Below are 27766 nucleotides of genomic sequence, written 5' to 3'. Positions count from 1 at the left end.
CGACAACGTGAGGAGCCTAAGGATCTTCCTCAGCCATAGCCAAGTTAGCTGGTCTTGGGCATGGACAGCAGAATTTTTACCCGTTTATTTGGAATTTTTCAACTCGTGAGCAGGCAAACTGGCCCTGTGAAACACATGGATACAGTCAGGAATACTTAAGACAATCCTTCCAGCCATAGGTCTGAATTGTTAGCTATGCCGTTCCTGAGCCCGGATAAAAATAGGGGGGGGGGATTGAGGTTGTGCTGTACTCCCCGTCAAAGGGGCTCACGGCCGGTGAATCACCATATGAAATGAATGAATGAATTATCAGAATCACTTATATGTTAATTTAAATGTCTTTATTTGTGAAATTTTTTGGCTAAGTTTCATAGCACTGTCAATAAAATATAGGAAAACACAAAAAAGAGAACATCAATTCAATTGAAATCACGTGATATTATGTGCACTATCTTCTGCAGGAGAATAGCTCCATCTGGTTTAATAGATATTGAAATAAATTATAATAAAATAATTTAGTTAATAAATTGTTTTTAAATATAAACAAAAATTTAATTACAAATTAAGGAAAACACGAATGGTGAGTATTAGTCCTTATAACTTCCTGTGGATTCTGATTATGTAGAGATTAGAGTAATTATTATTTGCTTCAGAATCCAACATGATCTTCCATCACAAAGGCTAGACTTGTAAATATTATTTAATGTAAACAACTTATTTTACAATTTAATATTCATATAACTACTTTAATTTTGTGTAATATCTAATTATTTAATCAAAGATATATATTTATTAATAATGAAAAGACTGTATTAAATATTATTAAGCTATTTTAATTATTACTATGTTAATATTATAAGAACTTGTATTTGATAATTTAACTGCACATTAATTGAAATGTAAATATTCTCTATTTATTCCTACTTGTAGAAGTTTAACGTTATGCAATAGCTCAATTTTATTATATTTTGTTTGGTTGTCATGGAGACGTATGTAAGTAAGCGAGCGCGAGTTTGGAACAAGGCGTGAGGGAGAAAGCTGAAAGACTGGAAAGAATTTTAGTTAAAGAGAGCACGTGAACAATTTAGGCGGGAAGGAAGAACGCTGAAATTATTTATTAGAGATTTATTAGAGAGAGAGATTGCATTCAGTTGGAATCGGAGTATTCAGCATTCGGGGAATCAGAGTGCGATATTAGAGAGTCGGCAAGTTCATCAAGCAGCTAATTTAAGTCTACTAGTCGAGAAGCAGTTAGCTAATAAGTTGTAGAATAACAATTATAGCTATGGAAAACAGCTGAGAGACTATTATATAGACTAGCGATACTTGAGTCGAGATTTATTTTCAGTGCCGACCTTTCAAGGACATAGGGAACCTTGAAGCAAAGCACAAAGTTACTAGAGAGTAGTAGAGGCTGAAAAGTTGAAGTTTACTTAGCTGTGTTTAGAATTATAGTGCCTAAAGAATTAATTGAATGCCGGAGGAATGAACAACTGTGCATATAAAACCTCAAGTTAAGAATTATTGTGTATTGCCTTAATTCATGAGTGATCAGTAGTGCTTCATGCAAGAATGTCTGATTATGTGTATTGTGACCGTGAATTAATTCAGTTATTGCTTAGAAGATTTATTTTAATGAGTGCCGTTTATTGTTAAAAATGTTTACAGTTATAAAAAGTGTTTGTGTGTAAGTTGATGAAGGAAGAAGGTTATCGGTAAGAACATTCCAATCATTAATATTCCTATGCAGAGATGCGAGTGTGTTTCATCCTAGAATTTCCTTATGTTAACAGTAACTATTGCGAAGATTAGCTGAAGTGTAAATTTAAAAGTGTTTGCTTGTAAAGTGGTATTACTGCGATTTTATTGTATTTGGAACTTAAAGAACTGTGAGAAGACTGTATTAGAGATAACAAATTTACCATTGTCTGAGTTTGTATGACAGTATTATCAGAAAGGCTGAAGTGTTTATAATAACGTAATTAGTGATTTGATCTTAAGTGTAAAATTTGTGATTTTAAAATTAAATGTTTGTTTATGTTAATCAAAAGTTGTATTTTGCCTGAATCTCTTTTACTGCACCATTCATAAAATATTCGAACCAAAGTGGGTAAATTAAGTATGTTAAATATTCTCGGCCAGTATATATAATATCAACATATAAAGGAGGGGTAGTTGAGAGTTGGTTTATCTTCAATTCTTGAACTAATTCAGATATAAAGTGGCGCAGTCTTTAAATATAAATTTTCTTTATATTTGAATTAGAAATCAACTTACAACTTATCAATTAGTTAAGAACATCGTAATAATAATCATGTCAGATCCAATGTATAGATTGAGAAAAGTAGGATCCAACATTCTAAAAACAGATAGTTTTATGCAACCACTTTTATTCAGGTTTGGGTAGTGAAGTGTGCTTCACAGCTTTCCAGGAGAAAATAACTTTTTGTAACACTTTGGTTTTGTTCCACTGACTCCTGTATTTAATTGTTTGTTTTATCAATAGTTTTTGCATTATACCATTAGAGATAAAGGTAGTTCTGATAATAAACTGTTCTTTCTTTCAATGAAAATCTGTAATAAAGTAAAATTAGACTTCAATCTCTTTGCATATACTGAAAACGCTGCTTCCTTTGTAAAAAAATTCAACAGATTTAATAAAATTTCAGGATTATTCTTACAACCAACAAATATAGTAAGATTTTATGTTGTTTCACTCTTTACAAATATCCCTCTGACAGATATGATTGAATTAATTCATGACTTTCCATCTGATATTTTAAAATTATCTGAGTGCAATTCATTCAGGATAGCTGCTAGAACAAACTGTACATACAGATAAAGGGAACAGCTAAGGGGTCTTCCCTTTCCCAAATTCTAGCTATTATCAATGTTATTATTATCATCCTAGGACCCCATGGAATCACAGACTCATCTATGAGGTCCCTTTTGTCATACACAGCTGATCCTAGCATGCCTTAAACACACTCAAATTCTCTGCAAACACCATGCTCTCAGGCAATGCATTCCATTCCAATCATTCACTACTTTCCAAGCAAAAAACCAGCTTCTCACTCGCTTGCTCCCATCTTCCTTATACAGCTTCCAGGAATGACTGCTTGTTCTCCCCCAATCTCCAACCAATTTTATGAAAAACCTCTTCAATGTTTATCCTATAACAAATCCTTACCAACTTGTATGTCTCTATCATATCACTCCTATTACTTCTATCCACAAGACTGCAAACTGCATTGTCTCAACCTTTCTTCGTATTCAATATTCCACAGATAAAAAGCAATTTTAGTCAATTGCCTCTGAACCCACTCCAACATCTCTTCATCCTCTTGAAAACCAGCTGACCAATCTGTGCACAGCAGTCCATATGCGGCCTAATCAGGGCTTTATACAATGGAACCTGAATCCCCTTGCTTCTATAAGTCAGTATGCTCTGCATCATTTATTGTGTTGTTCTCACAATATTACCAATATGTCCTCTAAATTTTAGATCCTTATCTTTCATTTCCTCTAACTTCAACAATATATCCCCAAAAAGAGCAAATTCTACATCCCATCTTTATTTTCCAAATTTTTAAACTTTACATTTCGCAACCTTGAATTGGCATTCCCGCTCCCATGCCCATTCACTCAGTCTATTCAAGTCTTGTTGTAAGGCCACAACATCTGCTCTACTCCTCATAGTCCATCACAACTTTGAATTATCTGCAAACAGATGTATATCCCAGGTGAAATCTTCCCTAATATCATTAGCATACAGGTTAAACAGCAATGGTCCTAAAACAGATTCCCAAGGCCCATCACTCATGACTTTCCTCTTCTGGGATATTGCTCTCCCATGCACAACTTGTTCATTAGATAGCCAGTCTCCAATTCAGTGCACTAGCCTAACAATATCCACTGGATTGGATATTATTGGATCTCAGCAATAGCTTCATATTCTCCTGAATTTTTAATATTGAAAGAACATGAGAAATAGTGGAACTTGTTAAAGAGAAACTAAAAAGCTCTTCTCCTATCTCACCCTAGTATAGTGGGCTCTGATGATATTATTATTATTACTTGACACCTCCAGGAAGTCCAAGGACTCATCGATTGAGGGCACCTATTCTACAACTCTGTCTCCATCACTCAATCCACGAACTTAAAGCTGCAACTACACCAATGCCATCTACCGCCAACCACTACTATTTTCACAGACAATCACAAACATTCATGCCCATGGTGGGATTCAAACCCACAGCCTTTTGGCCGGAGAGTGGATTTGCTAACCACTTGGCCAACCAGGCTGGCAATATCCATTATGAGATGATAAAATACCTGCCATCATCTTCTATAGATCTCGTTCTCTTAATATACAATACAGAATACTTGCAGAAGAAGAGTTTCTGTATTCTGGTCATAAGTCAGTTGTCAATGCTATCCTAAAACAAGCAAAGGATCCTACACAAGCAAATAATTATCATCCTATTGCTCTGATCAGCTGCCTTTGTAACATACTGGAGAAGATGGTTATTGCTAGGCTTCTCGTATTTAGAAAGCAACAATCTTCTCTCCAATATGCAATGTGGCTTTTGTAGATAATGTTTAACTTTGGACCATTTGGTCCATTTAGAAATAAAAGAAATGCATTTCTGAGCAAGAACATCTGAAAACATTGAAAAAAGCTTATGACACAGCCTAGATATATGGCATATCAAAAGACCTTTATAACCTTGGTCTCAGAGGACACCGTCCAGTATTTATTAAAAACCAGCTAGTTTTCCAAGTCAGAGTGCAAAATACACTGTCTCAGTCATATCATCAAGAACATCCCCAAGGCACACAAGTCTAGTGTGACATTTTTTGGTATCAAAGTTAACTCAATCACTGAACTGTTTCCTTGCCTGGTTGGCCAAGTGGTTAGCGTATCTGTTCTCCAGCCAAAAGGCTGTGGGTTCGAATCCCACCATGGGCATGGATGTTTGTGATTGTCTGTGAAAATATTAGTGGTGGTGACGGGTGGTAGATGGCACTGGCATAGTTGTAGTTGGTGAATTTCAGTGGTGGAGGCTGAGAGTTGTGGAATAGGTGCCCTTCCTCAATGAGTCTTGGGATTTCCTGGAGGTGTGACATAATAATAATAATATGTTGATGACTTCACAATTTACTGTCTCTCTCATAACATGAGGGTAATTGAAAGACAGCCTCTGCCAGCAATTGCTCATATCTCTCATTATGGGTTCAAGTTTTCAGCCAAAACGTGTTGGTGTACACTCCTGTCAAAAATGCGTTCATCACCCAGATCCTGAATTAAGAATGGGACAAACTTTTTCCAGTAGAAACAGAAGCCAAGTTCTTGGGACTCATCTTTAACTGAGTCCCAAGAACTTGGCTTGGGATTCAGTTAAAGAACTGAGTCCCAAGCCAAGTGAAAACTTACATTCTTTGTACACATTCATTAACTAAAAGAAAAGCACAAGAAAGTTGAACTTCTTCATACTGCCCTCTACTGAATGGCATGCAGATAGATCTTCATTGCTTCATTTTTATTGTGCACTTATTTGTGCAAAGCTGGATTATGGGTCCTGCAAGGCAGAATAACCTGCAATGATTGGATCCCATCCATCATCAGGCTATATATGGATAGCTACTGGCGTGTTTTGCACATTGCCTAATCAAAGTCTACTATGCCCTAAGTTAATTATACCCTAAAAATAAAGTTTCTTTCAGTGCATCCTATGTGGACTAGTCTCTTTTCTCTGTATTGGGAAGCTCAATATCACACACATCAGACTGCCATACACTGTTAGACCTAGAATAAGGACTCTATCAAAATTTAGAGCCATTCTTCTAAGATCTAACAAGAAAAACAAAGTTATGCAGGAATATACTTGTACTCTCAAAAAAAAGAAAAAAAAAGAGGTAAACACATTTTATATAAAAGAACATGTCACATCCTAGTTTGAAGATAATGAAAATTAAGAAACGTGAAATGTCTAGATTGGAATGAGCTGTAAAGAAACTTTGATGCTAAATTATGATATGTGTTAATTTGTATATCTAAGATAGAAATATATTTGTTGAAACATGAACATAAATTTATACTATGTGAAGACAAGCGCTGTACATCCACCTGTTAACGAAAGTCCAAAGGCTACACCTGACCGTACCACCACTTGATGACGTAACGTATGATGAGTGAGCGTTCATGGAAAGCGAACATAACAACTCTTCCTTGAAAGCAGTGCTCGACGAAAAGAAGAGAGGCAACGTCACCCCAGAGAATGAATGGGAAGGAGTCATGAGTACGATTGAAGTGCTGATAGAGAGCGCTGGAAAACAGGATAAAAGGTGCTTGCGAGTGATTTGAACTCTTTCTCTCGATTTTTTTTGTTCCTGTGTCTTTCCTCATATGGGCCAGCGTGGCTGAGGACTGGAGGGATGCCTGGTGCCGGTGACCTGCAACCTTTTTCCCATTGCTGATCGACTCGAGTCGGACAAGGCTACCTGCAAGATGATGGCAGAATTCCAGATTGAGCCATTGGTAAAACCAGTACCAATGTAAGATGGCAATGGATCTCCTTTGAAGAAGAGTCACGTGAACCACAATGACCAATGAGATGACCGAATGATTAGCAAAGAAGCCTGGCTATTTTCATAGTGACCACGTGGCAGCAACCTTAGATTCGTGATATCGTAAAGACTGATGGTAACTTCTCTACTTTATTTCTTCTTGTATAATAGTTAATCATAGAGGAAAGAACGAATCTGATTCTATCTAAGAAGAGAGGAATCCTAATGCAAATTTGTGGTCAGCATCCTAGTGTCTGTTTGGACTGATAGTCTGAGAACTGAACATTGTGCAATTCCTAACTAGTACAGAGGAAATATCACATCTGAACGATTAGTTGAACAAATTGATAAGTTAATTGTGTTGCGTGTGAGCTTAACTCACACATAAGATGTGGATAGTGCACTTGTAAAGTTGAATATTGCTTATTCAGTTAAAATGTGATATAATGTTGATAAATTGAGATGTTTTAAACTTAGTAGTGACCTCTTTTTGGTAATTTAGATTGAAGGGGGGAAGTTGATTTCCTCACTTGCATAGCTGACAACTGGGTAATGAAATTATGTTTTTTATCCTTGATATGTGTAATCTTAATGTAGTCTCATTTAGCCATTAATAAATGTGTTTTGTTAATATATACCTGAGAGTTGTCTGAGCACGAGACTGACTTACCACTTGTAAAATTACGGACCTATGCAATAAGGGAATACCAAGGGAGTTAAGAATAGATTGGACATGACTGTATTTCACGATCTCTAATGTTAACTAAACTCCATTAGTTGGATTAGATAACATGTTAGTTCTGGTGAACTTTTTCAGGACAAGAAGTTTCTGTTCCTAGGTTCTGACTGGTGCAGCTCTAACAAATGAAATTTTGTCAGAATTCAAAAAGGGAAAGCACCCCAGAAAACTAATTCAGAGTAAATCTTAGTAAGCACAAAAGAACTATTAGAAATTATAGTTAAGACAAAAAACAACACAACACCCTTTTGGCATGCATGTTAAAGAGCTTATGCAAGCTGTTGGCATGAATGTTAACAACATTGCCTGCACCAAACATAACAGCATCCCTGCATGGCAGATTTGCACTCCATCCTGCAACCTCTCACTTTGTCAACTACAGAAGTTTCATACTCCATTATTTGTCTGCCTGCAGTTGTTAATGCACACAGAGTAGCCCACCCTGATTTCTTGCCTATCTATACTGATGGCTCAAGAACTGACACCTCTGCTGGCTGTGCTACTGATGTGTTTCCTGACATTATTATCTCCAACCAGATTCCACCTGAATTAAGGTAATTTTATAGCAGTGTTGCATGCCATTCAGTTCGCACTTGTGCATATAAAGGAAAACCACTACCAAAAATGTGTAATTTTTACAGACTCATTGAGTTCTTTACAGGCTATCTCCTCTCCTGTGTATAATCTGAATTCTCAGCCACATTGGAATTAAGGAAAATGAGACTGCAGTTGCAGCTGCTGGATCAGTTCATACTTTTCCCCATGTGCTGTTTAACAGTACCATATACAGACTACGGACAGCTTATAAGATCAACGCTAATTGCCCAGTGACAGGAAGCGCAGTGAGAACAAACAAATTATATGATATTAGGCCTGAAATTAAGCATTGACAGTCTAGTCAATGTAGAACTGACTATTGTTCTTGCTAGGCTCTGCATAGGTCACAGTCATCTCACACATTCTTATTTACTGAGGACTGATGAACCACCTATGTGTGAAAAATGCAACATGCATCTTACCATTTATCATATTCTGGTGGAGTGCAGCACGTCACACAAGACAGAAATGAAATTTTTATCTATCTAGTCGAGCCATACACAATCAGAGAGATGTTAGACTCAGTCAAACTGCATGATGTTTTTGAATTTTTACAAAGAATTAATTTATACAAACACATTTGATTATAAATTTTATTTATATGTAAAAACCAAATTGCTTAACTTCATTTTTGTATTTACATATTATTTACTAAACTATCTCTGACTATTAATACCTTGTGACCTTGTGTACTCCTGTAATCCTCACTATGGGACCTTTGCTGTCCTTGCACCAATAAACCATAAAACAATCAACAGCAACAGCAGATGACGTGAAGCTGGGAAGAAGGATTAGAATAACCTGGACAGATGAGCAAATGGAAGAGGGTTTTCAGTGTAATGCAACTAAATGTAAAGTCTTGAAATTTAGCATCTATAGATAGAAGGTTGGAAACTCTGTTGGAGGAACTGTACTAGAGGAAGCAAAGGACCTAGGAGTGATGACTAATAGATACTTAAATTTAGGATACATATCGCAAAGGTGATGAAGGTAAATCAGAGATTGCTACAATATTGAGAAGTACACTGACCAGCAGAGATAGAAAAGTGGTGATTCCATTGTATAAATCCCTGATCAGAGGACATCTCGATTTGAAGGGGATAAACTAACCTTAGAGAGGGTGCACAGGTGGATAATAAAAATAATATTAGGACTATACAATGTTAGCTATGAAAACAGACTGAGGGCATGTATACTACAGAGTTTGGTAGATAGAAGATGGATATATGATTGAGAAATTTAAACTATTGAGAGGTATTTACAATGTTGGTACTGAAGAGTTCTTCATATGGTAGAACGAGGAGCCATCCCTGAAAGTTACAAATGGAAGTGGTGAGCAAGAGGATGTGGAGTGGGTTGTTTGCATGGAGGGTGGATGGACCATGGAATGCAATAGCTAATAAAAAAATAATAAATCATCATCATCATCATCAAATTCCTGCCATGTACCCTCAAGGGGTGTACAGGATATGATAGTATTACATGAAAAAAATTACATCATTACTAACTTCCTATCTACAATTTTCCTCCAAATCAGTCTGTTACTTGTCAAGACTCCAACATTATCAGAACTTATATTTCTATCATCTAAGGCACTTTGTACCATATCAATCCACCTATATCCTGGTCTTCCTCTGGGTCGTTTTGCTGCCAACCTGGTAGAGAACACTTGTTTTGCTAATCTTTCTTCACCCATTCTGTTTAAATGACCATGCCACCTGAGATTAGCTCTGCTAATGCATTCCTGGATGTTGACAATGTCAAGTACTTTAAATATCCTCGTTTTTAATATGATATTGCCATTGATGCCATCTGTTCATGCCTATAATCTTTCTCAGGACTCTCATATCTGCGGTCTCTAGTCTTTGGTCAAGTGTTTTACTTATGACCCAGCTCTCAGATCCATAAGTTAAAACTGGTTTGAACACTGTCTTGTATACAGCTAATTTAGTGTTCCGACTAATTTCTCTCTTATTCCATATGAATTTATTCAGTTGACTTCCTACCATACCAGCTTTGCTGATTCTGTTGTCTATTTCTATATTTAATTTACCATCTTCAGTAAAAATCGTGCCTAAGTAGCTGAAATGTTTCACACAAAAAAAAAATAATAATATGAAAATCAGTTAACTTACTTTTGAATAAGAACTTTTCTTTTTCATTAGAACATTCATAATACCCTTCAGCATCTGACTAGACGATTGTTTCTTACCCTTAGATTTCTGCTTTTCTTTGTACTGGTTTCGCAGTTCATCAAGTGCATCCTATATATAAAAAATATACTATAATAATGTTCTAATCTAACTTATTTGCAAACATGTAGAAAATTTATAATTATTATTTCTTGCTTTCTCCATGGAGTCTAAAGAGTAATTGTAAGAGATTGTTCAAAAAATATCGATAATAATACTTCTTGGAAACTCATTCACTAATAAAGTCACAACAACAACAGAGTAACATTATTATTATTATTCAGGCCTCCATGGAGTCAAAAGACTCATCATGGGAGGTCCCTTCCTAAGAAACACAAAGTCTATCAAGACTCATCGAGGGGAGGTCCACCCTGAGAAACACAAAGACTATCATACCACTCCTTAAACTCATTGACAGTTCTCGCTCTCACCACTCCATCAGGCCAGGCAATGCATTCCATGGTTCAACCACCTTTATGCAAAGAAACCACTCCTCACCCTCATGTTCACAGTTTCCTTTCGTAACTTCCAGGGATGGCCTCTTGTCATCACTTCTTCCCGCTGTTCAATCAAGCGAAAGAACTCCCCAGTGTCAACCCTGTAACCACCTCTCAACATTTTAAAAGTCTCAATCATATCACCTCTCCTTCTATCCACCAAACTCTACAGTCCACCTCTCCTTCTATCCACCAAACTCAGCCAATCCTCATAACTATCATTGTACAGTCGTGAAACCAACTTTGTTATCTGCCTTTGTACCCTTTCCACAGCTAATTTATCCCCTTCAAATCCTGGGGACCAAATCTGATTAATTAATAGTCCAAGTGTGGTCTGATCAGGGTCTTATACAACGGAATGATAACGGTTTTATCTCTGCAGGTCAGCGTCCTTATCATTGCAGCAATCCTCTGTAGAAAGTTTATTTTTCAGGTTGGACTACAATAAATTTAGTTTAATCCTTTATTCAAGTGTGAGCAAATTGTGTTTTGCATCCCATAATGCAAAACACATCTCCTTGCGGATTCCCTTAATGCATAACATTATAATTATCCACAAGGAGATGTGTTTTGCATTATGGGAGATACTGAGATAGGAGTGATGTTAGCTTGCTCCACCTTTGTTACGGGTTGCCCGGTGTTGTACTACCTTACATCAGTCATGAAGATATTTTCAGGCACAAACTTACTTTGCTCACACTTGGATAAAGGATTAAACTAAATTTATTATAGCAAGCCTCTGTATTACCTTCACCACCTTTGCAATATGTCCCACTAAATTTCAGGTTTCTATCAATCATCAACCCCAGATCTCTTGTCTCCCCTACTTTCTCCAGTATAACTCCTCCCATAGAGTATGCAGTGTCCCATCAATGTTTCCCAAACCTCAAGACCTTACATTTTTCTGCATTAAAACGATACCCCCCCCCAATTCATTTGCCTATCTATCTAGCTTATTCATATCCTCTTGAAGGGCTTCCACATCTGCACTATTACTAATAATCCTTCCTAGCTTTGCATCATCTGCAAACAACTGAATATCCCCTTGCAATCCACTGACAATATCATTGATATAAAGGTTAAATAATATAGGTCCTAGTACTGAGCCCTGTGGGACCCCACTTGTAACCCTCTGCTTCTTTGAAACTGCCCCAACCATACACAACTCTCTGATACCTATCGGACAGCCAATCCTGAATCCATTTGACTAATCTGATATCCAGACCCATGTGCTGCAACTTAAATATCAGCTTATCACGTGGCACGCTGTCAAATGCCTTCGCTAAGTCTAAGAAAATGGCAGTATATACCATTCCCTCATCTAATACTCTTGTAACTTTATCATAAAAGGCCAGCATATTTCTTAAACAATATGCCAGACATGGGCACCTTTCCTGCAGCCAGACTTTCATTGAAAAACCAGGTCAAAAGCACTGTCAGTTCCCTAGCACATTCTCTCAAAACTCGTGGTGAAATACCATTCAGTCCCACAGCTATACTGACATCCAGAGTACTCAGTATTTGAAACACACTCTCCGCCTGTACCTCTAAACCTCGAACCTGCCCTATCCCTCTAGCATTAAAACCATCTCCTCCAGGATGATACACTAATAAAGTGTTCACTGAACAATTTCACTATGTTCTCTGCATCAGTCACTCTATTCCCATTTTTATCCCGCAATATCATTCATCCGCAGTCGTTTCAACTCTAATAGCCATATATGTAAAAAATTTCCTAGAATTTTCTTTGGATCTTAGGTCCAATCTCCTCTCATATTCCAGTTTCGTCTTCCTTACCATGCTAGTCACTCCTCTAGCCTGTGTCTTATACTCTTCATGCATCTTCTCTTCACCTGTATCCTTATATCTCTTCCATAGCCTCTTTTTCGCATGCAATTCTTGTTTTAATATTGTTTGTCATCATCTTTACTCCAAATTGTGTCCTCTTGTTCACTCGTGGTATACAACTTACCATTGCTGCTAACAAATATTCTTTCATAATTTCCCATGCACTAATGATATCCTGGCCTTCCAATTCCTCCCTCCATGAAACTTCCCCAAGTTGACATCTTAGACTATTATAAACACCTGCCTTATAATTCCACATACGTTCCTGTCTCTTTGATACTCCTGCATGTCTATTCATTTTCCAAGTCAAAACCATATGGTCACTCTCTCCAACTGGTGGGAGAGATGTCATCTCAGTTATTATCAGCTCTTCTGATGCCATAACCAAATCCAAAACTCTTGAACCTCTTGTTCGCTCTATTACATGTTGCCTAAGACATTTGTCCCTCAAGAATTCTAGAAATTCCATTCTCTTATTGCTACATGCATCTTCCTCTCTCCAATTTATACTACTGTAGTTAAAATCTCCCATAACAATCATTCTTCTTGCACTTGCCAAACTCAACTGTCTAAACATCTCCTCTGTGCTCCTGGGTTTGTAGCAACACCCCACTAAATATCCAGTCTTGCCCACCTCTACCTCACACCATATGCTTTCAAAATGATTAGTGCCACTGCCTTCCAAAGTCTCCAATCCTAGAGGACATAGGTCATCACTTATTATAAGCAGTACTCCACCACCATGCTTTCCCTTCCTATCCTGGTGAAAAATGCTGTACCCAGCGATTTCTATTCCTGTTATTATATATTCTTCTGTCAACCACATCTCAGTGATCCCAATAATTTTTGGCCAGGCTGATGCTATCTGCACCACCAATTCCTCTCCCTTATTCCGGATACTCTTGGCATTAGTATAAAACATATTATTTTTTTATTATTATTATTATTTTTTCGGGCGACTCCAGGAGTCCTTAGACTCATCGAGGGAGGCCCTAAACATCATGTCCACACAACTATGCGATTACATTCTCACAGTATCTATCATACCTTGTCTTGAACTCGTTCACCGTCATAGCACCCACAACAGACTCTGGCAGCTTATTCCACTCATTTACCACTCTAAAAGTAAAGAACCCAGCTCTAACACCCCTGCTAACCACACTCTTGCCCAGCTTCCATAGGTGTCCCCTAGTTCTCCCACCACCAGTCCTGATCTCAAAAATATCCTCTGAATTAATCCTATAGAATCCCTTTAGCAATTTGAATGTCTCAATCATATCTCCCCTCCTCCGCCTATCAACTAGTTTCTGCAACCCACAAATCTTCAACCTGTTCTCATATGGTTCATTCCATAGACCTGTTATCATATAAATGCCGTTGTTTCTATACTCAGCATTGTCCCCTCTAGATTCCACTGGGCTCAGTGTTAGCTGATGTCGTCCCCCTTCTCACAAAAAGAGGCCACCCATGCTACCATCTTCCCTGGGACACACTGGCTTGTTCAGAACAGCAATCTCTCCATATGCCTACGTCTCTTTCCTCATTCAAATGTAAGCAGTCTCTCGCATACAATTCCTCTCTGTCCTCAAACTCACTCCAAGCATCCACATATTCCAGTCTTCTCTTGTTATACATTCTAGCTATTATGTCATTCAATATTACTGCCCTTCTGCTTAGCTCGTCATTATCATACCTAGGCAACACACACACTATCTTTCCTCTCTGTGTCTTCTTTCATACCACCTCAAGCAAGAATCTCATATCTCTCGCTGCCCGACTTACATTACCACTCAAGTCATTTGTTCCCACCATCACAATCATCTCATCCACCCTTTCACCTCTCTTAACTGCCAAAGCCACACTTTCTATCATTCCTCCTGGAAAACACTCCTCATGCATCCTATCTTGAACACCAAGGATCATTGAGTCCCCATACATTATACCTCTTACCATTCCATCTCTCCTATTGTTTCAATTTTCTCCTCTTCTTTCATTCCCAGACCTCTCTCTCATTCCCTCTCTTCTACTGTTTCCATTTTCTCCTCTTCTAGCACTCCCATACCTCTCTCATTCCGTCTCTCCTACTGTTTCCATTCTCTCCTCTTCTAGCACTCCCATACCTCTCTCTCATTCCGTCTGTCGTACTGTTTCCATTCTCTCCTCTTCTAGCATTCCCTCTCTTCTACAGTTTCCATTCTCTCTTCTTCTAGCATTCCCATACCTCTCTCTCCTACTGTTTCCATTCCCTCCTCTTCTAGTACTCAAATACCTCTCTTTCTCTCTCTCTCTCTCTCATTCCCTCTCTCCTACTGTTTCCAATCTCTCCATTTGCATTTCCACATCCAATTCCATTCTCTCCTCTCCTATCATTCCCAAAACTCTCTCTCTCTCCTACTCTGATTTGTCTTGCATTTATCTCTTCCATTCTCCTAATGTCATCTTTCATACTGCTCCCAAGACATTCCACCTCCTCTTTCAGCTCCTCTATCACCCTCTGTAGGTCAGTCACTCTTAATCGAAATTTACTTTCCCAAACAAAACCATCTCCTAAACGTTTACAGTCACTCCCACCTTCTACACTATCAACTATTATTTTCTCGTTCATATTTTTTCTTCATTCTCTCCTATCACACTACTCATCTTCCGGTATTCATTTCCCATTCCTGGAGCAACAAGTTCGGTTATTGAGATATCTTCTGCATTTATTTCCTCCCACTGCCTGCACGTTATGCACCCTTCTCCCCCTCTCTCACAAGCCACATATCCAATTCCCGAAACGTATACATGCCGCAAGTACTGCATGCCACAAACTCCCTTATTATATTGCTTATAATAGAGTCCTTAAATGGCAGAGGACTTGGCAACATGCCATTTGCGACTGCAGCTGAATCCACCATCATTCGTTACTACTGAGGGACTACTACTAGTGTAATCTTTAATTATTCAAAATAGTGTCGCTAATTAGTGTCAAAAATAAACGCTAAATAAGTATTAGGGAGTATAAATAAATAAGAAAAGTACAAACAATTACAAGCAAAACAAAACATTAATTACACTAAATAAATTGAAATAAAACTAAATACAGTAATGAAAACTTAGCTTCGTCTTGTCTTCCACCGTTATGCATCCGACCCAGTCTTCTCGGTAACCAAAATACACAATATCACGACAATAACTAACTTCAAAAAAAAACAACCACTTAAGTACTCCACTTAAGTGCTCGTATTCCAGAGAAACAATTCAGCACTGAAAATCAGACTATTCACCGATTAAAAATCACTTTCTTCAGCACAGCTCCAATTATGCAGCCTAATGATATCATGTCATTATGTGAATTCATTCAACCTATTCAACAGCTCTCTCCAAGCAAAAAGATCTATCCTGACTATCACTGCTAACTTCACCCACACAAAAGTTCTCAATATCTGACCCTATTTCTGAATTCTGCCTTTAACCAATTTTTCCAACACCTAAACCACAAATCCTATCATACCTCTCTTCGAGGCTTACACGGTGATCAGAATACATTTTGGAAAATTATGGAGACAACTACGATTTTGGTTTCGTTAATAAAAGTTTAGTTTATATTAAACTAAACTTTCACTCAAACATGGTAGTTGTCTCCATCAGGGAACTCATCAGGGAACTCACCATCAGGGAACTCAACCAATTCTGGCAATCCATTCCACTCTCCATGCAAAAAATCTGGTCCACACACCCCTACTAACCACACTCTTACACAACTTTCACAGATGCCCTAGTTCTCTGACTATTTGTCATATATTGAAAAATTTCACTTGCATCAATTTTATAAAACCCCTTTAATATCTTAAAAGTTTCTATCATATTGCCTCTTTTCTGCCTATCAACAAAAACTTTGCAACCCACAAACCTTCAATTTATCCTTACAGGGAGTATTCCACCTGTAAGGATAAATTGAAAGATAAATTGACCTGTGTGCAGTAGTCAAGATATGTCTGAATCATAGCATTATAAAGAGGGATAATAACTTCCCTATCTTTACTTGTTGGTACATTTTTCAACATCAGAGTAATCTTTGGGCTATTTTACCAACTTCTGCAATATGGCCTCTGAAATTCAACTCTTTGTTCACCATTATCTTATCCCCAAGTCCCTAACCTCATCAATTTCCTGCAATCCAATACTATCAATATGATACACCATATTCAATCTTTTCAACCTTAAGTGCATAATCTTACATTTTGCAACATTAAATTGACAATCGTTATCTTTTGTCCACAATGCCAATTTTTTAAATCATCCTGCAGGATAGTTACATCACATTTATCAACTATTGCTCTTCCCAGTTTTGCATCACCAGCAAACAACTAAATATCCCCTCTTAAAACTTTAACTATGTCACTGATATTCAAATTAAAGAGTAGTGGTCCTAGTACTGAACCCTGAAGTACTGCACTAATCACCATCATTCTCCTAGATTCCATTCCACCATATACTACTCTCTATAGTGTCTGTCTGTCAGCCATCTCCTTGCTATCCATGCTACTAGCTTCATATCTATTCTCATTTGCTTCAGTTCTTTTAATAGTTTTCCATTTGGCATTCTGTCAAATGCCTTGGCAAAGTCGAGCAGTATCATGATAGCCATTATTTTTATCCAATTCTGCTGTCACTTTATTATAAAATGTGAATAAGTTACTAAGATAGGACCTACCCTTTACAAAGCCATGCTCCTCACTACAGAGTATCACATCCTTATCCCCCACTGTTGTATTTTACCTTTTATCAACTTTTCCAATATTTTAATAACCACTTCAGATATATTAATTGGTCTGTAGTTTGATACCTGTGTCTTGTAGCCCCTCTTTTCACTTCCTTGGAACCCTGCCAGAGCTGAGACTTAGATTGAACAACTTCATCACAGGCAATGCCAGTTCTCTTGCACATTTACATAGTACCTGGGCTGATATGCCATCCAGTCCCACTGCTGTGTTCACATTCATATCAACACATATCAACCTCAATGATGATATGTGTCTTTGTGACATCAGCAACTGTAAAATCACCTGGATGATACATCTTTGCAAAACGATCACTCAGCAACTCAATTATTTCTTTTGTATCAATTACTTTTCCACCATGAGCACTGTTTAAATTCATTCTACCATAGTCATTTTTCCTCTTACTTGTATATAATGAAAAAAACTCTTGTGTTTACTTTGGCCTGTTTAGCTAATTCTCTCATAGTCTGGTTTGGCCTTTCTTTCCATGCTATTCATGCTTGTTGCTTGCAAATTATATTGCTCATGAGTATGCTGATCACTTTTTTCTTTATATTTCCTCCACAATGTTTTTTCTTTATATTTCATTCCTGACAACTGACTTTTTTTTTTGAGCTCTCGCTTTATATCCCTACTCATTCACTTAATTCCAACTTGGTTTATCCTCCTGACCTTGGGTATGCAGTCTAAAACTTTTTTTTTTTTTTTTTACTCTTTTCACTTCCTTGGAACCCTGCCAGAGCTGAGACTTAGATTGAACAACTTCATCACAGGCAATGCCAGTTCTCTTGCACATTTACTATGTAAATGTGCAAGAGAACTGGCACAAGAGAACTGGAACTGAAAAGTTTATTTTTCACTAACCAAGTGAAAAATAAACTTTCAACATCTTTCTCTAAATCCAGAGTAATTTATTAAAAAAGGGTGGCACGCCATTTGGCAACTCCTATATGTAGAGATGACCTGCTAATGCTTCTGCCTGGTATCTCCACTTGGGCCTGGCTCCCACTGAAGAGACCTCAATAAAGGTCAAAACTAGTCTGAGTAGTGGCCCTTCCCTTAATGCATAACATTAGACATATCCGCAAGGAGATGTGTTTTGCATTATAGGAGATACTGAGATAGGAGTGTTGGTAGCTTTCTCCACCTTTGCAACAAGTTGCCCTGGTGTTGTACCACCTTACCCCAGTCCTGAAGATACTTTCAGGTGCAAACTTTATTTGCTCACACTTGGATAAAGGATTAAACTAATTTTATTATGCAGTCTAAAACTGCTACTCTCAAGCAATCTCTGACCAACTGCTATTCTTTCCTTCTAGCTTCTCTAACATGGCAATGTACCAAGATTACTCCTGAGTCTCATAAGCACCAGCCTTATAGTTGAACATAAACCTCTTCTTGACTTTCACAAGTTTGGAAACTTCCCAGAACAAGAATGCATGGTCACTCTCCCCAAATGGAGGCAGAGTGTCTACCTTGGTTATGGATATATCTTCTGATGCTATTATCAGATCCAACATTCTCAAACCCCTTGTCTCTTCTATAACATGTTGTTTCATGTAATTATCCCTTAGCAACCGTATAAATCCCACTTCCATCTTGCCACGCTCCTTTCCTTCCTCCAATCGCTGTCCCATAGTTAAAGTCTACCATAACATTCCTTCGGTCTCCGCTCATTGTGCTAATCTGTAGATACATGGCATCTACATCTTTCTATGGATTTTCTGGTCTATAGCAGCCAACAACATATTTTGTCCTATTTGCCTCTATCTCACACCAGACAGCCTCAAATGAACCATCTCCCCAAAACCTAAAATCCTCTTTAACTTCTAATTTGTTTGGTTGGAATTCTTCAGCTATCATGAGCAATACCCACCTCTTGTCCTGTTCCCTCTATCCTTGCTGAAAATACAATAGCCTTTACATTCTATCCCTGTAACTATATCATTTCTGTCAACCAGGTCTCACTGATGCCTATAATTGTTGGGCAAGTCAAGCTAACCACTGCCAAAATCTCCTCTCCCTCATGCCTGATACTTCTTGCATTCGTACAAGCATTTCAACATCCTTTTGCACCCTTGTGTAATGTCATTACCAATTCAAATTAGAGACCTGTGAAATCCCATTCAGTATTGCATAATCATTACTGTACAAAATGCTTATTTATCACAGAGGGGGACCAGATAGATGCTTGATTTCATCCTGCATAATATCTCTAGTTTCTCTGGTTTTTCACTACCACATTCTCACTAAACAACACTTTCTCCAAATATCTAACTCCAAAACCATTCAAATATAAGTCCTTTCATCCAACAAACTCACCCCCATACATCAATAAACGGCACACCATTCCTCCTGCACAATCTTCTCATTGACTCATTAACAATTATGGCTCTTCTTCTAAGTTCTGTCCTATCATACCAAGGCAGCAGACTTACAATCTTTACTTTCTTACTCTTCATATTTGCTTCTTTTAACAACTCTTTCATATCTTCTCTCATTGCATATTTCTCACCTTTCAAATCATTCGTGCCTGCCAAAACAATTAACTCGTTCACTTCTGTCTTCTGCATACTTACAGCTTCACTAACATCCTTTATCTTTACATCAGGAAAACATACTTTTGTCATTTTCTCATTAAGTATAACTCTTATCATTGTAATACCATACAATATGTTCTCTTTTCTCCAAGTCTTGCACTTTAATGTTCATATTACTTTCAACTATTCCCTTCAAATTCACATTTGTATTTTGTGCATTATCATTCAAAGCTTCTGCTAACCCACACTTCCACAATCTTCCTTATATTCATAATACTATTCTCTTCATTCTTTCATTCCTGACAACTCACATTTCTTACACTTATTTACAAAACATTTCCTACAAATATTGTCACCATTCTCACTCTTACATCACAAACCATTTACTCTCACAACAAATACATTAAACACATGCTACATCACACAGACTGATATCACTCAACATTGATGTCTTGGTTGCCACTTTTCTCATAGGTATTGATACCATAACTTAAAACACTTTCAAAAGAATACTGCATGATAATGGTCAAGACTAAACACACTTAATAACAAAGTCAAAAATAAACAAAACCACACCAATTATATATAACAGTATTGCCAATATCAACTAAAAAATAACTTGAGATACTGATTGGTATATAATTTGCAACCTGTACCTTGCAGCCTCCTTCCTGCAATGAAACTATTTTTTGCTCATTACATCACCTTAAGAAAACCTTATCAGAGCTGAGACTTGGTGAGAGATGCTGATAATTCCCTTGCACATTCTCATAACACCTGAACAGATATTATATCTAACCCTATGACCATATTCACAGGAAGATCCTGTAATATGCTAAGAACCTCCAATTGATCTGCCTCTATTTTCACATTAAGCTTTGTCATATGCAGAACTGCAATACCTCCAACTAAATGGCACACACTTGTAAACTGATCACTCAGTAATTCAACTATTTCATCTCTTTCTGTCACCTTCTTACTATCAGCTCTCTTTAAAGTTGTCCTTCCTTAGTTATTTTTCCTTTTTCTTGACACATAACAAAAGAACTCTTTGGGATTTCCATTGGTTTGCTTAGGTTCACTCAATATATGATTAGATGACTGTTTCTTACCCTTACATTTCTACTTTTTTTTGTACTGGTTTCACAGTTCATCAAGTGCATCCTATCTAATCTGACTTGTTTGCAAACAAGTAGAAAATTCATTATTATTATTCCTTGCCATCACGATGAAGTCAAAGAGTCATTGCAGCAGACTAATTTCCAGGGCTGTACTTATACTTTTCCTGAGGGTAGGGCCTGAGTCACTAGAATGCTCCAGGGCCTCTCCTGCATTGTTTAGGAGAGGCCCTAGAGTAAATCTAGCTGGGGCCAATTTAAAGCCCTAGTTTGTGGGGGGACCCAGCTAGATTTGCTATGATATGACAAGGTGAATCACTGGAATGCATTGCCCAAGAGTGTGATGACTGCAGACAATATCAATATATTTAAGGCATGTTATGATAAGGATGTTTGTTGACAGATGGACCTCCCATCATAGGTCTGACTCCATGGAAATCTGAATATAATAATAATAACATTGTATCAACAGATATGGAATTATGGTGAGATTATGGTAATTCATAGTATCATGTTGGAGGCTTAATGGATTTTTTACAACACTCAAAAAGAATTAAAATAGAATTTAATACTTCCTATATTTCGTCCTAGTCACTAGGACATCTTCGGGGATTACAAAAACAATTAATGTAACATATACACAAATAACAAACAATACTAAGCCCAACCACGTGGGTGACACTAAAGTCCTATCTAGGTAGAGCGCCCTCTAAGGGCAGTAGTAGGTGGCCTGGAATGTAAGGTGGGAACTCTGGTGATGAGTGTTTCCCAAATCTTCGGAAGCTTAATGCAACCGTATTTATTGAGATTTGGTTGGTTTTTGAGAGCTGCTGCTGCTTCTAAGAAAAGTCTCTTTTTTGAATTTGCTGTGGTGGAGCATGGTGGTTTTCTTCCATGATACCCTGTGGGTGGTGTCCAAAACATGGTCAGCCAAGCCTGAATGGCCATAGTTGTGTTTGAAGATGTAAGACTTGTGTTCCTCTAGACGGATGGATGCTGATCTGCCTGTCTGTCCAAAGTATGCCAGCTTACAGGAACAGGGTACTTTGTAAACTCCAGGCAGAGAGAGAGGTGGGAGCTGATCTTTCGTAGAACGGATAAGGGTAGCAAGTTTGCGGTGGCGCTTATATGCTGTGTGTAGGTTGTACTGTTTTAGTATTCTGGCTATTTTTTCGGATGTGCCATGGATGTAGGGTATGGTGATGGTATTTTTAAAATCTTGTTGACGAGAAGGACGGGGAATGGGGGAGGAGTTGATTATTTTTTTGATACTGTGATCGCTGTAGCCATTGGAGAGGAAAGTGCTGCTGTGTATGTGGTTAAGCTCAGTAGTGAGGGCAGTTCCACTGGAACAAAGATTGTGGGCTCTCTTGGTAAGAGTTTTAATAATGCCATATTGTTGAGAGGGGTGGTGGCGGGAGAGTTTGTGAATGTATCTGCCTGTGTGTGTGGGTTTTCTGTATACGGTGAAGGTATCATTAGGCAGGCGTGTGACTAAGGTGTCTAGGAAGGGTAAACAATTGTTCTTTTCCTTTTCCATAGTGAACTGGATTCTTGGATGTAGACTATTGAGATGACTGAGGAAGGAGTCTAACGTGTCTAGGCCAAATAGAGAACACATCATCTACATATCTTAGCCAGATAGAAGGTTTGAGTGAGGCTGAGTCTGTCCTCACAGCACTTAAGCCTCTACACACGTAATTCATATTAGTTCTACACATGTATCTATTGTTGTGTATTTTTGTTTAGTAAGTAGACCTTAGCTTGGAAACATTCTGACAGATTAATGATGGGGGTTTAGGATCAAATATACAGGATCTAACATGATCCTGTACTTCTGAATCTTCTGTTTTTGTTAACCCCATTCATAAGTGTTCACAAGATCTCTAACATAACAGTGCTGCATATAGGCAAGTGATCAAAATGAAGTAAGAAATATGTTAATGTGTTTCTTGAAGAGCATGAGGGTGTATTCTTTGGGATAAAAACTGAATTACTATTTTATTAATATTATGTTAGTCATACTACAGTAGCATTGTGTATATAATTGGTCTCTGGGCAGGGATTCTTGATTGTGTAAAAATAAATAAAAACTACCAAAAGATATAAAATTAATAAAAAAATAGAAAAAATCCTTTGCCCATCCATGGCACAAATGTACTATAGCTTTACAGAAAAGACATTTAGTGTAAGGGAGCTACATAAAGAAAAATATTCATCCTAATGTAATAAACTTAACATTATTTTCACTTTGCAATTAACTTAACATTAGAGGAAAGCTACATCAATAAAGAGAGAGAGAGAGAGAGAGAAATTACCCTTGCATGATTTAAGGATTCTTTGTGACGATGATGCCAATCATTGAAGAGATATTCAATTTCTGTGATGGAAGTTCCAACTTTGGCTGCTTTCAATATACTAACAAGCTCTTTCTGAGCTGCACAGAGAGAAAGTTCTTCTACAGAGGTATGTGTTATCTCTTCTAGAATAAGAATTCGAATTATAGTTTAAAATGTGATAAAAAGATATAATGTTAATGTGATAATGATATATCTATGTTATATAGAAATTATTATAATTATCAGCCTCTGTAGAATGATAAGATTTCACACCTAGTATTGTTATATCTCCCAGTTGCATTAGAATCATTAACTGTCTTGCTTTCATATTAATTAAATTAGGGAAATAAAACACACGCGTTAAAAAAGATTATTTTACTGATTACAAATAAAATAATAGCTTTACGTTTTGACCTCTGTATTGAGGTCATCTTCAGAAGGATACATTCAGAAGTATAAGAACAAACTACATGCTGTTGCACACTACACAAGTAAATTACAGCTACGTTGTTAACTAATCTTTTTTCTTAGCCTGCCCTCTAGTGGAAAAAAAAAATAAATAAATAAAAAAACTACAATAAACTCTGCTAAAGTCCTCATGTACTAGGTTTCTTCTGGAATTATACAGTTATATTACGATTATCTTTTGGATTTGTCCAGGTTGCTATTGAATGTTCAAGGGAAAAAAAAAAAAAAAAACACACACACACTTCACTGGGTCTTGTATTGAGATTTTTCTTTGTGGTTGCTATGAAGGTTGTAGATGGGTCCTCCACATTCTTGGGATTGTTAGACCATCATTCTTATTCAGATTCGGATCATGTTTGAGCATTTCACATGCTTCCTTGAATTTACGCTCAAACCAGGTTTTGGTGCGGTGTAGGGACTTGGTACCTTTCCAGTCAATTCTGTGGTATGTTTGGAGTGCATGGTCAGAAAGGCCGGTTTTTCCAAAATGGAGGTATTTTATGTGACGTTTGTGTTCATCCTTTCTGATTGGGATGGTTCATCCTGTTTCCCTTATGTACAGTATGTTACAAGTGCAATCTATTTTGTAAACCCCCAGGTGGGCTAAGTGTCGCAGGGGATCCTTGGAAGAATTGAGTAGGTGCCTTAATTTTGTCGGGGGTTTGAAGGTGGTTTTGATGTTGTATTTGTGTAGTGTTCTGTCTATTTTTTCTGAAATGCCTCTAACATATGGTATAGCAATAGCATTCTTGAAATCTTTTTTGTTATTAGTGGTATCTTTGTGGCAAATCTTGTGAATGGTTTTTATACTGTATCCATTTTTTATAAAGGTATGTTTGATGGTCTCATATTCATGGTTAAGAGCTTGTTCAGTTGAACAAATGGTTTGAGCTCTGTGTTTAAGGGTGCTTATAACCCCTAGTTTTTGTGTTGGGTGGTGATAGGAAGTTTTGTGTATGTATTGGCCTGTGTGTGTGTTGGTTTGCGGTAAACTGAGAAGGAGAGACAGCCTGAAGGAAGACGTGTGACAAGTGTGTCTAGGAACGGAAGAGAGTTGTTTTTTTCTATTTCAATGGTGAATTGGATGCGTTCGTGTTGTTTGTTCAGGTGGCTAAGGAATGTATCTAGTGCTTGGCGGCTGTGGGGCCAAATGGCGAAAATATCATCGACATATCTGAGCCAAATTTTGGGCTTTAGGCACGCTGATTCTAGAGCTCGTTGCTCAAAATCTTCCATATAAAAGTTCGCTATTAAAGCGGATAAACTGGCCCTCAAATCCCTTAAAAATAACCATGACGTTATCATCACTAAAGCCGATAAAGGGAATGCCACTGTTGTTTTAAATCGGACAACCTACATTGAAAAAATGAACCATTTGGTATCGGACTACAACATCTACAAAATGGTAAATTACAACCCCACGCAACATAACAAAAAGAAAACTACTGAACTACTTAAATCAGTGAACACGTGGCCGTAAGAAACAATCAAAAAAATTAATATCGCAGTATGTCCGCGCACCCAGAATTTATGGCCTACCAAAAGTACATAAAACAAACACACCATTATGTCCTATTGTGGAAGGAATTGACAGTCCGAATTACTACTTAGCCAAAAAATTAGCTGCCACACTCAAGGAATTGGTTGGTCATTCCCCTTCCTACATAAAAAATACACAACAATTCATAAACAAAATTAAAAATATTACACTCAACGACCAAGATATATTAGTCAGCTTTGACATAACTTCCCTTTTCACCAATGTCCCAATCAAAGATACTATCCTACTCTTACAGAACATATTTCCACACGACATCATGGCCCTCTTTGCCCACGTACTCCACTCTGGATATTTCATGTGGCAAAATAATTTTTACCTTCAAAAAGAAGGTACCGCCATGGGCTCTCCACTCTCCCCCCCAATAGCGAACTTTTATATGGAAGATTTTGAGCAATGAGCTCTAGAATCGGTGTGCTTAAAGCCCAAAATTTGGCTCAGATATGTCGACGATATTTTTGCCATTTGGCCCCACGGCCGCCAAGCACTAGATACATTCCTTAGCCACCTGAACAAACAACACGAACGCATCCAATTCACCATTGAAATAGAAAAAAACAACTCTCTTCCGTTCCTAGACACACTTGTCACACGTCTTCCTTCAGGCTGTCTCTCCTTCTCAGTCTACCACAAACCTACACACACAGGCCAGTACATATACAAAACTTCTTATCACCACCAACACAAAAACTAGGGGTTATAAGCACCCTTAAACACAGAGCTCAAGCCATTTGTTCAACTGAACAAGCTCTTAACCATGAATATGAGACCATCAAACATACCTTTATAAAAAATGGATACAGTATAAAAACCATTCACAAGATCCTCCACAAAGATACCACTAATTAACAAAAAAGATTTCAAGAATGCTATTGCTATACCATATGTTAGAGGCATTTCAGAAAAAATAGACAGAACACTACACAAATACAGCATCAAAACCACCTTCAAACCCCCGACAAAATTAAGGCACCTACTCAATTCTTCCAAGGATCCCCTGCCACACTTAGCCCACCCGGGGGTTTACAAAATAGATTGCACTTGTAACATACCGTACGTAGGGGAAACAGGACGAACCATCCCAATCAGAAAGGATGAACACAAACGTCACATAAAATACCTCCATTTTGGAAAAACCGGCCTTTCTGACCATGCACTCCAAACATACCACAGAATTGACTGGAAAGGTACCAAGTCCCTACACTGCACCAAAACCTGGTTTGAGCGTAAATTCAAGGAAGCATGTGAAATGCTCAAACATGATCCGAATCTGAATAAAAATGATGGTCTAACAATCCCAAGAATGTGGAGGACCCATCTACAACCTTCATAGCAACCACAAAGAAAAATCTCAATACAAGACCCAGTGAAGTGTGTTTTTTTTTTTTTTTTCCCCCTTGAACATTCAATAGCAACCTGGACAAATCCAGAAAATAATTGTAATATAACTGTATAATTCCAGAAGAAGCCTAGTACATGAGGACTTTAGCAGAGTTTATTGTAGCTTTTTTTTTTTTTTAATTAATTTATTTAATTTATTTTATTTTTTCCACTAGAGGGCAGGCTAAGCAAAAAGATTAGTTAACAACGTAGCTGTAATTTACTTGTGTAGTGTGCAACAGCATGTAGCTTGTTCTTATAGTTCTGAATGTATCCTTCTGAAGATAACCTCAATACAGAGGTCGAAACGTAAAGTTATTATTTTATTTGTAATCAGTAAAATAATCTTTTTAACACATGTGTTTTGTTTCCCTAATTTAATTAATATGAATGCTGATCACCGTGTAACCTTAAAAGAAAGAATTAACTGTCTTGCATTTCTACTTGGCCAGCTTAGTTTGTTCAATGGATAGCATCTCACAAATTACGATTCAAATGTCATTTTGATACAAATATGTAGAAGACAGATAAATGCCATCACTTGATGAGACCATCACACCTAGCTTGAAGCCTGTTGAAAGTTTTTCCATTTGATTATACTATAAATTAAAGATGCCAAGAAATTATATTCTTGGTTTAATCCTTTATCCAAGTGTGTAAACAAGCAAAGTTTGCACGTGAAGCAACTTCGTGACTGGGCAGCTCCAATATAGAAGCTAACGACTTCACATCACTTGTGAAGTCATTAGCTTCTATTTTACATTATGGGATATTAGCCTTAATATCCCATAATGTAAAGCACATATCCTTACAGACATGTTTGGTTACACTTGGATAAAGGATTAAACCAAGAATGTAATTCTTTAATTTATAATGGCATCTTTAATTTATAACCAAATGGAAAAACTTTCAATATCAATCTCTAATCCAGAGTATTTTAGTAATAAGGTTTGACACCTTTTGGCTACTTGTATATGGAAATATGACTTCACATTATTTCAACCTTGATATCATTTCTAGGTCTGGCTCCCACTGATGAGACCTCAATAAAGGTCAAAACTGGGTAGAGACCCTTCCCATAATGTATGGCATTATACATGTCCATAAGGATATGTGATTTACATTATTATTATTATTATTATTTAGGCCTCCAAGGA

At 37.4% G+C, this 27766-nt stretch overlaps 1 protein-coding gene across 2 annotated transcripts in view; it reads right to left on the bottom strand.

The window, feature by feature from the left end:
- Window positions 1-27766, bottom strand: part of LOC150095906 (uncharacterized) — a 271111-nt gene that overhangs the window by 72742 nt on the left and 170603 nt on the right. For both annotated transcript variants that reach the window (XM_090409259.1, XM_090409260.1), the window contains exons 9-10: window positions 23183-23346; window positions 10042-10170 (exon numbers count right to left, since the gene is read on the bottom strand). In XM_090409259.1, the coding sequence (XP_090265385.1) occupies window positions 10042-10170; window positions 23183-23346 (293 nt within the window). The remainder of the gene's footprint in view (window positions 1-10041; window positions 10171-23182; window positions 23347-27766) is intronic.

The sequence above is a fragment of the Typopeltis vanoorti genome, chromosome 19, assembly GCF_054136105.1.
Source record: "Typopeltis vanoorti isolate ZY-2024b chromosome 19, IOZ_Tvanoo_1.0, whole genome shotgun sequence".
NCBI lineage: Eukaryota > Metazoa > Arthropoda > Arachnida > Uropygi > Thelyphonidae > Typopeltis > Typopeltis vanoorti.
The sequence above is the reverse complement of the archived record's forward strand: the minus strand, read 5'-3'. Positions and strand labels throughout refer to the sequence as shown.